Source organism: Cebus imitator, unplaced genomic scaffold, assembly GCF_001604975.1.
Source record: "Cebus imitator isolate Cc_AM_T3 unplaced genomic scaffold, Cebus_imitator-1.0 Scaffold441, whole genome shotgun sequence".
In the NCBI taxonomy this organism is placed as follows: Eukaryota; Metazoa; Chordata; class Mammalia; order Primates; family Cebidae; genus Cebus; species Cebus imitator.
In genome coordinates, this window is record NW_016107756.1 from 421,702 (window position 1) to 436,900 (window position 15,199).

Below are 15,199 nucleotides of genomic sequence, written 5' to 3' on the forward strand. Positions count from 1 at the left end.
TGTTGACCAGGATGGTCTCGATCTCTTGACCTCGTGATCCACCCGCCTCGGCCTCCCAAAGTGCTGGGATTACAGGCTTGAGCCACCGCGCCCGGCCATGTGTGACCCTTTTTACACCTGCAACCCCTTGTCCCTGCTGCTGTCTTCCAGGGATGCTCTTTCTTGCGTCTTTGCCTGGCAAGCTCCTACTGGCCCTGGACCTCCTTAAAGGTCCAGTCTCAAAACCACCTCCTCTGAGAAGCCTTCCCTGACCCCACCCAGATGGAGATGCCTGCATCACCCAGGCATCCTCCTGGGACTTTGGCTCATGCATCTATTTATAGCACTCACATGGAGTTTTGTGATTCCTGGGCTCCTGACTAATCCCCAAACTCCTTGTATGTGAGGGCCTGTCTGAGTCATCTGGCCGCCACGGAGGTTGGCACGGGACTGGAGTCGCTTCACCCTGGTCTGTGGATGTTTTCCTCCTTCCTTTTTTCATTCCTCAAATATTTATTAGGCACCTACGATGTACCTGGTTCTGGGCTGTGTGTCGGGAATGCAGCAGGGAATAAGGCATGGGTGGTCTGGAGGGAGAGTTCTGTTAAAAACTCAGTCAGTAACAAAGGCGTCAGCAGCACGGTGTTGTGCCTCAGTTTGAGGACCGTGATGCGAAGGCCTCTTAGGGGCATTCATTTAAGAGGCGGTCTGAGGAATGAGAGGTAACCAGCCCCAGGAGGCTTGAGTGGAGGAATGTTCTGGGCAGTAGCAGCAAGGGGGAAGCCCCTGCAGCAGAACCATCCCTGGCACATTTGAGGGGCACACTAAGACTCTTGAACATCCCAAGGAGCAGAGTGCACAAGGCGGAGTGTGGGGGAGCAGGAGTCAAGGCCGTTGGCCGGGGCCTGAACCCAGAAAACTCGCTGGACCAGGCTTGCAGTTCTGGTAGAAAGGAAACGGCTGCTGGATGCCCATTCTACGGATGGGTAAGCACAGGTCACCAGGTATGATATGGCTAGGATGGAGGCAGTCCACAGTGTTTAGGAACTCACATGTCCTGGGCACCTAGTGAGTGCCAGGCCCTAGGCCAGGCGTTTCCACTCCTGAACTCATGAAATGCTTTCAGAGACCTTATTGTCCCCATGGGATAGGTAAACTGAGGGACAGAGCTTCTCAGTGACTTCTCCAAGGTCACCCAACTAGTAAGTGGGGGAGCTGGTGTTGGAGTCCATACCTGTCTGAGCCCCAGGCTCATGATTTCCACCCCACTGCCTGGGAAGGGTAAACAGGAGACACAGGAAGAGAAAGGTGATGACTCCAAGGCTTCACTCTTATCTCACCTGGCCCTCCCCGCCGCTGTGTGCACAGGGCCTGCATCACCCCCACTTCACACCTGGGCAAGCAGAGGTCAGCCCTGGCCTCAAGCGTTTCTGGCAGGTGGTGGAATCTGCTTCCCTCACGTGAGGTCCCTGACAGGGTACACACTCATGTCTGCCTGGAGGCCAGGGGCTGACCCATTGACCTTTGCCTGGCACATTCTGCCCTCACTAGCCATGGCTTTACATCCAGAGTCACCTGATCACAGCTCCAGATTGGTCAGCGGTTTCTGAAATTCCCCGAGGTTCCGTGTGGGAGCAGAGGGAGGACTGGCCCGTCCACCCATTATGCAGATGAGCAGACTGAGGTCCTAGCAGGAGAGGAGAGAACCAAGGCCCAGGAGAGAGCCGGGATGGGGCCTGGGGCTCGCGGGATAAAATGCACCGCATGCCACCTCACTCCTTCTGAGACACAGTTTCCCCCTGTGTAGAACAGGGGTAGCAGTAAACAGCCACGAAAGCTCCTCGTGCTGCCTCGTCACCGGGCATCGCTGAGCTCACCACCGACTCCGCGCCCTGGCCGGGCGCCTGATGCCCGGCCGCAAGTGGACGTTTGTTGGCGCGGGGCCCTCCATGCGTGTTAGCGAGAAGCACCGGGAGGTGGCTGTCACCGCCTCCCGCTCACAGAGGCGTAGACTGAGGCTCAAGTGTCACAACCTGCCCGAGGCCAGTCCTGCTGCAAAGTTGCCGACTCGGATCTGAAACTCGGTCTCAACACAGCAGCGTGCTTTTAACCCCCGCCCGCCTCGCCAGGCCCAGCCTGGCCGCCTTTGGGGATCGCAGGGTTTTTCCAGACCACGCACCCAGGAGAACGCACCCTCGCAGCGCACCCGCCGGGGCTGCGGATCTGGGGGTGCTGGGTGGGGCCTGGGGGTGCTGAGCGGGGCCTGGCGCCTGCAGGGAGTAGCGGGCTCAGTGGGTCCCAGGAGTGGGCGGGGCCTGCGTGTTGACGGGCAGCGCGAGGGGCGAGGCTTTAGACGAGGAGGGCGGAGTCTGGCCGGGCCTCGGTTTTTCGGGCGGCTGGCGGACTTGACAGAGAGCTAGAGGGGCCAGGATCCTGGGCCCACGGGGGGTGGGGCGTATGTTTGATAGGCAGGAACAGCCGGCGTCTGATAGGCGGGGGACAGGCCTTGGAAACGGGAGGGCCAATCGGCACGCAGGGGTGGGGCCTAAGTTAGCGCCGTTCGGCAGGGGTCCCCCGGGCGCTGCCCAGTCTGACTCCGGCGCCGCCAGTTGCGGACGCGTCCTGCTGCAGTAGCTGCCGCGTGCCTCTGCTCCTCCGTCTGACCTGGGCCGTCTGCCCGCAGCCATGAGCGTGCTCGGCCCCGGTGGAGCCCGCTGTCCTCTAGATTAGTCCCCGCCGCCGTCCCGGACCCGTTTGCAGCATGGAGTCTCCCGCCTCGAGCCAGCCCGCCAGCATGCCCCAGTCCAAAGGTAGGCGCTCCCCGCCGGAACCTCGGCCTGACCCCGGGCCCAGTGTGGGGCCGGCCTGCAAACTCCGACCGTTCTGTGGTCCCACCCTATCCTGTCCTCGACCTGGCAGCGGCGCCCTGTCCCGGAACCCCTTCCTGTTTGGGGTCCCGGGACCGGCCCCAGCCTGGGACCTCACCTGAACCCCCAGGTGAGGCCTTGGGACTGCACCCAGGCTCGAGATCACCCAGGCTGGACCTAGGCGAGGACTTTGTTCCCACCCATCCAAGTAGGAGCCCCACTCTGACCTCATTTGCGCCTTATGGCTGCAGACTAGACAGGAACTCTCCCAGTCTTCTCCCTCAGCGGGACCCGGGTGAGATTCACACCGGCCCCTACCTGGGTCCTTGGTCAGCACCCAGTCCCACGTCCAGTTTCGGGACCCAGGGCTGTATCTAGGCTGGGATTTCTCTTGCGTCTCCATTTGGGCCCCAGAGTGCTCTTATTGTTGCCGACCTCACTGTAGCCCCTATGCGGGTGCTCTGGCTACACCCCAGCTCGGAACCGCCTGATCTCCTCTCCCCCAACTCTCCCTCTCCTTTAGGCCCTATGTTGCCCCTTCCCTGGCTGACCTCCACCCCGTCCTGCAGTCCTGTGTCCCCAGGAACCTCCCTTGTCCTCTCACCCCTCCCTAAGGTGCAGCCCCCTCTCTACCGGCTCCTCTCTGTCTTGAGTTGCAAGCTTCTCCCTGCACTTGGGGGACTCACCCCATCTGGTTCCTGTCCTGGCTGCCTGGGATCTGGGCCAGCCGCCAGGCCAGGGTGCTGGCTGTGCAAGGGATTTGCTCTTCTCCAAGTAGCTGGCCTTCCTGGAAATTTTTGTGAGGTGGCGGCAGCAGGATTTGTCATGCGGAGGGGGGAAGGACGAGACTTGGAGGGCAGAAGGGGAATTTTTTTTTTTCAGGAAGAGGAGAGGATGTTTTTGGTGCGTCGGAGTTTCAGCAGGCTGGGCTGTGAGAGATTTCCAAACCGGACATAGCCGTAATGAATGGGCTGCCTAACCCCTGCAAGCTCCCTGGTGTCTCTGGGTCTCAGTTTCCTTTTCTGTAAATTGGAAGTAATCACACCTGCTTCTGTGGACACGGGAGTGGGGCGTGCGGTGGGGAATGCTAATCAGCTCTGAGGCGTTCACTCATTCACTGGAAGAGTGCCTGGCGAGGAGCCGGTGCTCACCAGGGGACACCGGCTGCCCACGTCTCGCTGTTGCTTTCATTCTTCTTGCTGGAAAGGCCCCCGCTGCTGGGGCTCCGCTGCAGAGTGAGCAGGAGGCAGGTAGCAGCCCGCGCCCCCTCATCAGGGGTCAACCACTCTGCTGCCCTGGAGGGCGCAAGCCAGTAGAAGCCCTATGGGGGTCTGGGGAGGGCATGGGCTCTTCCTGGCCCCTGCTGCTGGCTGCTGAGCCGGGTGGGCAGAATAATTATGCCTTACATAAGTGGGAGGCCGGATCCCTGACAATTGCCCAACCACTGTGAGTAACTCAGGAGGCACTCGCCGGGGGAGGCGTCTGAGGAGGGACTTCACTGCACAGACATCGTGGAGCTTGGGAACCGGGAAATCAGACACTTCTCCACTCCGGAGAGCTCGGGGAGGGGTAGGAAGCCCTGTTTGTTTTGGAGGCTTTTTTAGCTCTCCAGGCAGGGAATGCCTCAGCAAAATAGACGTTCCAGTTGCACAGTTGTGCAGGGAGAGGGGTCATAGAGGTGATGGGAATGCTGTGGGAAGGCCAGGATGGACTTCTAGATGTGAACCCAGGTCCCAGATGAGGTTGGGTGGGCTGAATGGAGGGTCAGGGACCTCCCTCAGTCCCAGGGACCCTATAGCCTCTTCGGTGTCTGGGGAAGTATGTGGTGGCAGAGCCACAATGCCCCTCACCAAAATCCCTGGGAGCTCCTTCTTTTTTTCCACGTGCCATGCATTTCCTCATTCATTCCTCACAGCCCCATTTACAGATAAGGAAACTGAGGCCCAGAAGCATTAAGTGCCTTGCCTGAGGCCACACATCGGTGACAGGTGGAGTAGGATTCCCCCAGGACTGTGTGTCTCCACAGAGGTCTTCCCAGTGACCCCCTGTGTGCCGCTCCCATGCTAGATGCCTGAGCTGAGCTGGTGGGATGCCCTCACCCCTGGCCTTGCTCACAACCTGTGCAGTGGGCCTGTCCTCACGGTCATGCCAGACCTCCAGGACAGACGGAGCGGAGGTGCTGCCTCTCCGGCACACGGCACTTTACGCTGGGCCTGAGGCATATTCACTGCAATCCGACCCATTTGACAGATGCAGAACTGAGCTTGGAGGGAGGATGGCCGGCCTGCCCCAATAGGTGGAGGTCCTCGCGCCATGCCCGCCCCATCCTGGGCACTGGGCCTCCCAGCACGGAGCCTTCTCCACCTTCTCGAAGGAATTTGAGCATGGCAGGGAGTGGCTGGCGCTTGACCTTACTGGAGCTTTACCTTTGAGCTTCCTGCCTTGCAGCAGGTACGCGGCCCCATCCTCCGTCCTCCGTGCCATGGGCCTGGGGAGTTTTCCGTGTGTGTGCAGCCTTCAGGCCCAGAGCTCTGCTGGTTTTTCCCTGGCCTCCTTGCCCACATGGCCATCTTTGGGCCAGTGGGCAGGGGCATGTGTGCAAGCCACCTTTGTCCTTGCAGGGTACCACACATGTCCTGTTGTCGTTCAGAGCATGGGTTCTGCCCCTTCTGCCCTAAGAGTGCCACCTGTGGGGGCACTTCATGGTTAATTTTCACACAGCTTGGACTGTGGCTGCGGACTCCTGACTGCCCCGTGGGGACACTGAGGCTTCATGGAGCACTGCCATGTCCTAGCCCTGCCTGGTGCGGCCACCCTCCCCCACCCCCGGCTGTCGGAAAGACTGGAGGTGGCACCTCGGGGACTTCCCCCACCCCTCTTGTGACGCACAGGAAACTCTCTGTCAGCCAACCCATGGCCCAGGGCCCAAAGGGAGCAAAGTTCTCAGTTGGCCTGTGTGAGAAGGCCGGGGCCCGCGGAGGCTTCCGGCCGTGAGTCAGCGGGCACCGGGTGCTGACTCACCCGCTGGGCATGCCAGCCGGCTGCCTACAGCTTAAAGGGGCGATGCCGCCAGCCTGGTGGGTGGGGAGGGGGTTACGTGTCCTGCAGGTGGCACCTAGCCCTGAGCTGGGGCACTGGAGGTGGCCCCTTCCGGGACCTCGGGCTGGGCTGGGACCCCCAGGGCAGGCCCTCTGTGCCCCACCCAGGAACTTCCTCTATTAGGCAAGGGGCTCTGCTTCCTCTTGCTCACGGAGCAGGAGCAGGTGGCCGTGGCTGTTTACTGCCTTTGGCCCAGGGGACTCCTCAGGTTCAGCTGTGCAGCTGGGACTCAGGGAGGGCGAGCAGCAGAGGTGGTGCAGGGTAGGCTGGGGTGGGACCCGGCCTGAGTTCCTGGAAGGTGGTGAGGCTGGAAAGTCTGTGAGACCTCAGTCTCCAGAGCCTAACTGCCTGAGTTCATGCCCCAGCTCCGTCCCTTTTGCGATGTGACATTAGACAAGTTGCAGCTGGTCCACTCGCTGCACTCTGTAAATGATTTCAGTCCCCTGGGCATGGCCCAGCTCTCAGAGGAGAAGCCTCCATTTCCTCATCTGCAGACTGGGAATGGGGACCCTGTCTGTCTGGATGCAGCCAGTTCCATTCCACACTTGCTGAGTTTCAGGCGCGAGTCATGGCAAGACTGCCCTCTGTCCACAAAGAACCCAGCTGAGGCACGCCTCTGCCAGGCAGGAAGTCAGGGGAACCTGGGCTCTGGTCGGATGGCCCTGGGTTCGAATCCTGACTCTGCTCTTTCCTCACCTGGGTAAATCCTGTGCACTTTCTAATCCTCAGTCTTCTCTTCTGCAAAGTGAGAGTAAACGCCCCTCCCGTGCAGGGTAGTGGCGGAGATTGCAGATAGCATTTGTCAAGTGAATGGCACCCGTTACCATTTTATTGTTGTTATTCTTGTGGCTATAGTTCGTTGGTGGTGGATAAACAGCAGCAAGGCTTCATGACGGTGGGCTTGTAGGCACTGCGGCGCGAGGCCTCTGGGCAGTAGGGTCCTTTCATCTAGCCCAGAATTTATCAGGCTTTAGGGCCTTTTCAACTTCTGGTCCCCAAGCTGGGACTGGGGGCTGCCCCTGGCCTCCTGGGCCTTCCTGGGGAGGGCACGTGGGGAGCAGAGAGCTGGAGGCTGCTCCTGCAGGCCTGTGCATCCCCGGCCTTGGCACGTGGCATTAACAGGATGACAGAGGGGAGGCAGGGTGGGACCGGGAATCAGGACGCAGCCCCCTGGGCCAGCCTGGGAAGCAGAAGCAGGGCCTGAGTCAGGGGTGTTGGTGGGTGGTGGGCCAAGCTGAGGGGAGGAACTGGGCACAGGGTCATGGTGCCAGTGTCTCAGGAGGGGTCCCAGAGGAGGGCTGCTGGGCAGCAGCATGGAGGATGCCGTGTTGTGGCAGTGCCCCATGACTGATGCCCACATGCCATCCACGCCTGCCCTTGGCCATTCCTCCTGGCAATGCCCACCCCCATCAGGCCTGTGTGCCCAGTGACTTCTGCAGGTGCCTCCCTGAAGCAGTGGCCCTGGAAACCTCAAACAGCCTCATGTCAAGGGCCTGAAGGCCAGAGAGGGCCTGGGGAGGCAGCAGCCCCTTGCTGGGCCCTTTGCAGCTTCCAGATACCAAGCCTGGCTGCAGCGGCTCCAGAGAGGGCCCCAGGCTTTCTTCCCCTGACCCGAGTCCTGGGCACATGTCCCTGTCACCTCCATGCCCTGCATTCCAGGACTACCCTCCCTGCTTTCTCTGGGGAGGCCACATCCAGCTGCCCCTCTCCCAGCTGGGCCCCTGCCCAGGCTAGCCCATATCACCTCCTGCCATTCGGCCCACAGCTGGGATGGTGCCTCGCTCTGCTGACACCTCCTGGCCGATGCCATCCTGGCAGGCAAGACTTCCATCCCCCTCCTTTAAAAAAGTTGTAACTGTATCCACAGACACTGAAAGGATATGCAGAATATACGTCTTTTAGAAAATGACAGTGTAGCGAGCTCCGTGTACCCAATACCCAGCTAAAGAGATTGAGCGTGACCGCGGCCTGGAGTCCTGGGGCCACAGCCGCCCTAACTGTGGCTCGGCATTCCTTGCTTCTCCTGGTTAGTTTTAAAGATTGAGCTTTAGTGCATTCGCGGCGTTTGGCTCCCTCAGTGTCCCGCGTTCTGCATCCACTGTGTGGGCCACGGTGCCGCCTGGCATTTGGTCGGAGGGAGGCTGGTGCTGGCCAGCCGAGTGCAGGCCCGTCCCTCCGCTCGTGAGCTGTGCCTCTCAGTTTCCTCGTCTGTGTGATGGGGACGGTCCTGGGATCTACACTCTGGGTGGCTGCGAGGATCCAGTTCGCTGACACGGGGCGTGCTCAGCGTGGGGCTGCTTGAATAGATGTGTGTGTCTGAGGCTGCCACTGCTGTGCCCCACCAACCTGTGTGGCCGTACTGAGTCCTCTGACTGTCCTCGCCTGTATCACTGCGCTGATGTCCCCAAGGCCTTCCGAGACCCGTCCTAAGGTTTGCATGTGCCAGTGTGTACAGTGATGCAGTGACAGGCCAGGGGGCCGCCTCGCTGGGGCAGGGCTGCGGGAGTGGATGCCGGTGGAGCATTCAGACCTAATCAGGAGGTTTGTGGGGCTGGGGGCACTGATGCCCAGGAAGGTTGCATTGGCGGTGTCCAATGGCCACTGAGGCACACATGGGAGACCTGCCCAGGAAGACTCTGGGTACTGAGGGTAGAGATGGCTCCCATCCCCTCACCATTCTGCTCTCACCTGGCTTGGCCTTCTGGTCAACCCCGCAGCCTCCTGCCATTGGCATGGCACACTGCATCCCTGATGGCTGGGGCAGACCCCTTTTTTGGTATATCTTGTCATCAACCCCATGCTTTGTAAGGTTTTGTTTAGTAGGAATCTCAAAGGGACAAAAAGGCAGTCTCTTGCTTCTCCTTGGAATACTCTGTGCAGAGACCAGCATTTTCTTTCCTTTAAAAAAAAAAATTTTTTTTTTTTTTTTGAGACAGGGTCTCGCTCTGTCACCCCGTGGCACAGTCATGGCTCCCTGCAGCCTCGACCGTCCAGGCTCAGACGATCCTCCCACCTCAGCCTCCCAGGCAACTGGGACTACAGGCACGCAGCACCACACCCGCTAAATTTTTGTTTTTGTTTTTGTAGAGGTGGGATTTCGTCATGTTGCCCAGGCTAGTATTGAACTCCTGAGCTCAATGCAATAAATCCCAATCTTTGGGAGGCCGAAGCAGGAGGATCATTTGAGGGCGGGAGTTCACAACCAGCCTGGGCAACATAGGGAGACCTCATCTCTACAAAAAACAAAATATTAGCTGGGTGTGGTGGCACACGTCTGTAGTCCCAGCTACTCAGGAGGCAGAGGTGGGAGGATTGTTTGTGCCTGGGAGGGTGAGGCTGAAATGAGCCGTAATGGCGCCATTGTATTCCAGCGTGGGTGACAGAGTGAGACCCTGTCTCTTTAAAAAAATATAGAAATAGTGAGAACAAGACAAATGGGACCTAATCAAACTCCATAGCTTCTGCACGGCAAAAGAAACAGTCATTAGAGTGAATCGGCAACCAACAGAATGGGAAAAAATTTTTGCAGTTTACCCATCTGACAAAGGGCTGATATCCAGAATTTACAAAGAACTAAAACGATTTACAAGAAAAAACAAGCCCATTCAAAAGTGGGCAAAGGATATGAACGGATACTTTACAAAAGAAGACATACATGAGGCCAAGAAATGGATGAAAAAATGCTCATCATCACTGGCCATCAGAGAAATGCAAATCAAAACTACACTGAGATACCATCTCACGCCAGTTAGACTGGCGATCATTAAAAAATCCAGAGACAACAGATGCTGGAGAGGATGTGGAGAAATAGGAACACTTTTACACTGTTGGTGGGAGTGTAAATTAGTTCAACCATTGTGGAAGACAGTGTGGCGATTCCTCAAGGACCTAGAAATAGAAATTCCATTTGACCCGGCAATCCCATTACTGGGTATATATCCAAAGGATTACAAATCGTTCTACTATAAGGACACATGCACACGAATGTTCATTGCAGCACTGTTTACAATAGCAAAGACCTGGAACCAACCCAAATGCCCATCGAGGATAGACTGGACAGGGAAAATGTGGCACATATACAGCATGGAATATTATGCAGCCATCAAAAATGATGAGTTTGTGTCCTTTGTAGGGACATGGATGTCCCTGGAAACCATCATTCTCAGCAAACTGACAGAAGAGCAGAAGATCAAACACCGCATGTTCTCACTCATAGGCGGGTGTTGAATAATGAGAACACATGGACACAGGGAGGGGAGCACTACACACTGGGGTCTGTTGGGGGGAAATAGGGGAGGGATGGTGGGGGGTGGGGAGCTGGGGAGAGATAGCATGGGGAGAGATGCCAGATGTAGGTGATGGGCAGGAAGGCAGCAAATCACACTGCCACGTGTGTACCTATGCAACAATCTTGCATGTTCTTCACATGTACCCCAAAACCTAAAATGCAATAAAATTAAAAAAAAAAAAAAGAAATAGAACAATTAAGCACAGATGGCATTTGTTCAGAAGTTTCATTTTCTGTTCTGCAGCAGCACAGGCCTGTTGACAGTGCAGGTGGCCGGGGATGGCCTTGCTGACCTGCAGTCAGCCCTACATGGGGACCTTTGGAGCACAGCCCACGAGCCTAGTGCAAGGAATGCCCCATTCTTCTGATGCTGTGGGAGGGCTGAGCATCACTTGTGGGTCCCCTCGCTGTCACGCTGTCTTGAAGCCTGAGCATGCCCCCCCCACCACAGTGTGGGGGCCTGGGGGCCAGGGTCCCACCGATCTGACCTGTTTTGTGCCGGGGATTTTGTGTGCATGGACTCGTTCAGTCCTCATGGCTCCCCAGCAACCTGGGTGTGTTGTGATCACCCCCATCTTAGGAGTGAGTAAACTGAGGCCTGGCGGGACAGTGACCTGCTCAAGGTCACAAAGGACTGTCCTGGGAGCATGGCTTTGTCTTTACAACTCCTGACCCTTGCTCATCTTCTCCCAGAGGTCATGGCCCCTTCACCCATTTGTGGAACATCAAGGGAGGAAACCGGGGCTTGCCTGGAGAGGGAGTGCAGCTCGCCCCCAGGCTGCATGGGGCTGACGCTGTGGTGGCTGCCCTGCTGACTATGGGGAAGGCAGGGGCGTGGCTCTGCTTGCTGCTGTCCTGGTGCTTCACCTCGGGTGGGTCCCGGGGCCCCTGGTATCAGTGTCTGCACTGGACAGTCTTTGAGGCACTGTCCAGTCTGAGCAGCCTGCTGCGGAGGCCCTCCTGAGCTCAGTGAGTATGGCTGCCCCTCCAGACAGAGCAGAGCGCTGGGGCTGGCTTCAAACCAGCCTCTTTTTTTCTTCTTTTCTTTAAATTGTCTGCATTTGGGTAGCCTTTGTCACACAGGGCAGGAATCTCAAAGGGACAAAAAGACAGTCTCTTGCTTCTCCTTGGAATACTCTGTGCAGAAACCAGCATTTTCTTTCCTTTTTAAAAAATTTTTTTTATTTTGAGAAAGGGTCTCATCCTGTCGCCCAGTGGCATAGTCGTGGCTCACTGCAGCCTCGACCTTCCAGGCTCAGACGATCCTCCCACCTCAGCCTCCCAGGTAACTGGGACTACAGGCATGCACCACCACACCCAGTAAATTTTGTTTTGTTTTGGTTTTTGTAGAGATGGAATTTCGTCATGTTGCCCAGCACTTTGGGAGGCCGAGGTGGGTGGATCACTTGAGATCAGGAGTGGTGGTGATCTCAAGGTGGGATTACAGGCATGCGCCACCACACCCAGCTACTTTTGTATTTTTAGTAGAGATGGGGTTTCACCATGTTGGCCAAGCTGATCTCGAACTCCTGACCTCAAGTGATCTACCTGCCTTGGCTTCCCAGAGTGCTAGGATTGCAGGTGTGAGCCACCGTGCCCGATCTGACCAGCATATTCTTTCTCACTGCCGTCGTCCCTCTGCTCTTGGCTCTTCCTGTCCCTGGGAGGCTGCTCCTGGCATCCTGCTGAGGACCTGCAGAATACTCGCCAGTTCCATGTGCCAGCCTTTTGATTCTATAAATCCTGGGCCTCAGTTTCCCCATCTGTAGCATGGAGATCACATTAGTACCTGCCTCAAGGGGTTGCTAAGAGGATCAAATGAGATGTAATGAAAGTAATTTGCAGAGGCCAGGCACATAGTAGGTGCTCACTAAATGTTAGTAGGTGTTGTAGCATGGGGGTGAGCTGCTCAATGTGGAATTTCTAGGTATAGAAGAATGGGCATTTTGATGGCCATGGGTCATGGAGGGCCCAGACCACTGAGGTCTGGCCATGGGAGGCCAGGCCACACTCTGATGCCCACAGCTACCTGCCGTGACCCCCGTCTTTCACACGCCTTGTGCCCAGGTCACTCTGCCCAGGGTCCTCCCATGTTGCCTCCTTCCCTCCTCAGTGAGGCCTGCACCTCTGGCCCTTCCCTAGATCCTTTCCTCCAAAGCACAGGTGGTTCTATGGTGCAGCGGGCCAAGTTGTCTCTGCTGGGCTGTGGGCGTTGGGTAGGAGGACCCTTGGGCAGCCGTGGGTGCTCTGGTGCGGTTGAGCGTCTGGCCTCCCCCTGGATGTTAGGGGTGCTCCCGAGCCGTGCTGGCCCGGAGCCTCACTGGGGAGGGGGCGCTGCCAGGTAGGTAGGCCAGGGGTCCTCAGTGCTCTGCAGGTGAGGAAGGCCCCATGGGGTAGAGTGGGGGGAGGGTGTGAGGCTCTGGCCAGCTGGCCTTGCACAGCTGCACAGAGGCAGGGCAGGGATGTGGTGGGCAGAGCCTTGGTCGTTCCTCCTCACCCCAGCCTGCTGCATGCCTGCGAGGTGAGGATAGAGAAGGTAGGGACTGCAGTAGCCAAATGCGAGGCTGGATGGGGCAGTCTAGGCCTGGCATGGAGCAGGCGGTTGGGTAGATGGGAGAAACTTCCCTGTGTCCTGAGTCCTCTCCAGAGCCTGGGACAGGGGCCCCAGGACCTCAGGACGAGGGGCCCTGCCTGGAGGTACATGGCCACCCCCTGCTGCCCACAAGTGCTTGGCAATGGTGCCTGCAGCACCTCAGGACCTCTGATGGCACCTGTCCTGGGGAGAGGGGCCTGTGGCTGGCAGGTCGCAGCCACACACATTCACTGCCGAGGTACATCTGCCCATGCACAAGCCCATGCACACTTCTCAGGGCCTCAGTTTCCCCCATGCCATGGAGCAGTTGGCCTTGTTGCTGTCCCTCTGAGGAGCCCTGCGGAATAGAGGTGGCCTGGGGCAGGGTGGCGCCCCCTGCTGCTCACATCTCCCAGTGTCTGTGGCTCCTTCCATGGCGGGCCCAGAACTTCCACAGTGGAACAGGGACCTCCTGGAACACCCAGAAGTCAGGCGAGGGCAGTGAACTAGGAGCAGGGATTACTTTTGTCACCGGAAACCTGGTGATGCTCCTGCACATGGCGTGGCGTGGGGGCTGCCTTTGTGAGTGGAGGCGGGGCAGGGGCTTCGAGGAGGGGTCATCCCCCTTCCCCTGTGGGTGACCCCGAGAGGGCTGCACAGCTCAGTCTGTTTCTAGTCTCCCCAGGCCCAGGGTGGAGGGGGCAGCCAGAATGGGGGGCCCTGCAGTCAGACAGACTGGCCTTTATGGCCACCCCAGCAGACGCCCACTGTGTGGCCTCTGTAAGTCACCTCTTCTCCCACGTGCTTGGTACAACAGACACGTGGACCTCCCCTACTCCCTCATGGAGTCACTGAGAGGGTGGACAGGGGTGGTGTGGGGCTGAGGGTGGTGTTATCTCTGGAGCTGTGCACGTCCAGATGGCCTCACCTAATCGCCATGCACCAGGCGCTGTTAGGGCAAGGTGCTGATAACCCTGGGAGGGTGGGCTGTAGTCGCTACTTCACATATGTTCAGAGAAGTGAAGCCACTTGTCTGAGGGCACACAGCTAGGAAGGGGCAGAGTTGCAGTTGAGCCCAAGCGGAGGCTCCAGAGTGAGTGCTCACAGGTGAGCTGCTGACTGGCTCTCTGAGATGGTAACTGCAGAACGGCCGCCTATGGGATTCCACAGCAGAGAAGCTGGCAGGCCACAGGGAGAGCCAGTCACTGGAGCCTATGCGGTCAGGCAGCCTCTCTGAATGGGTGAAAGGCAGGAGCATGCATCAGCTAGGACAGAGTGACAGGGAAGAACATCTCAGGCAGAGGGAAGGGCATGCATGAAGGCCCTGCGGTGAGAAAGAAGGTATCTCATTCAGGGAATGGCTCATTCAAGGGTCGGGGCTCTAGCGGGGTGTACGTGGGAGGAGATAGGACAGAGCTGCCACGGCCAGTGGGAGTTGTGTCTTAGTCTGGGGGTGCTCCTCTTTACCTGTGGGTAGCCTCAGGTCAGTGGCTGAATTCTGGTCAGTTTCAATTTCCTCACCCCTGCCTGGGAGATGCTATGCTGGGATACACGGAGGACACCCCAGGACACTCCGTGCTGGGAGCTGGAACAGGCGGGCTTATCGTGGGTTGCCAGTGGCCGCCGAGAGCCTCTGTTTGTTGTGGTGACGGTTGGTACAACGGCTGCACCTGGGCAGCCCTGGGCTGCCTGGCCATCTGGGCCCAGCTCTGACGTCTGCGGCAGCCTGAGGCTTGTTTCTGGGCTGTCTCCATGACGGCCTCAACCACTCCCTCTGACAGCTGGGTGGCTTCCCTGCGGAGCCTGCGGCCCTCCTGATGCAGACCCGGTGTCCCCAACAGGCAGGTGGATGCAGAGGCCAGGCCTTGCGCTTCCCAGGCCTGCGACGAGGGTGGTCCCCACCCATCCAGCCCATATGTGGAAGTGCCCCTGACAGGTGAGGAAACAGGCCTGGTGAAGGGGGGCACATGAGACGACGTCCCCAAGTCCCAGGGTGTGAGGTGGGTGGCAGGCTGGGGCCAGAGGGACCAAGAGCAGAGAGAGCAGGGCGGGTGCGCTGCAGACCCCACAGGAAAAGGATGGGACTGCAAGGGGCTGGGGCAAGGTCAAGGCCCAGGGGGCTCTGTGCAGAGCTTTAGTTAAAACAACAAAAAAAGTCTCTCTCTCTCTCTCTCTCTCTCTATGTGTGTGTATATATATATAAATATATATATATATATATATACGCACACATATATATACACACACATATATGTATATTCATACAGATGGGGTTTCACCATGTTGGCCAGGCTGGTCTCGATCTCCTGACCTCGTGATCCACCCGCCTCGGCCTCCCAAAGGTCTGAGATTACAGTCGTGAGCCACCATGCCTGGGGCAGGGCTTTAAGTTTT

The 15,199-nt window shown here is 58.0% G+C and overlaps 1 protein-coding gene across 3 annotated transcripts in view; it reads left to right on the forward strand.

Annotated features, from left to right (window-relative positions):
• Window positions 1–2,507: 2,507 nt before the first annotated feature.
• MAP2K3 (mitogen-activated protein kinase kinase 3) overlaps window positions 2,508–15,199 on the forward strand; it is a 32,685-nt gene continuing 19,993 nt past the window's right edge. For 2 of the 3 annotated variants that reach the window (XM_017510569.1, XM_017510570.1), the window contains exon 1: window positions 2,508–2,789. In XM_017510569.1, the coding sequence (XP_017366058.1) occupies window positions 2,741–2,789 (49 nt within the window). In that variant the 5' untranslated portion in view covers window positions 2,508–2,740. Of the gene's footprint in view, window positions 2,790–14,629; window positions 14,742–15,199 lie in introns of those variants that run through there. The other variant, XM_017510573.2, reaches the window with a different exon arrangement.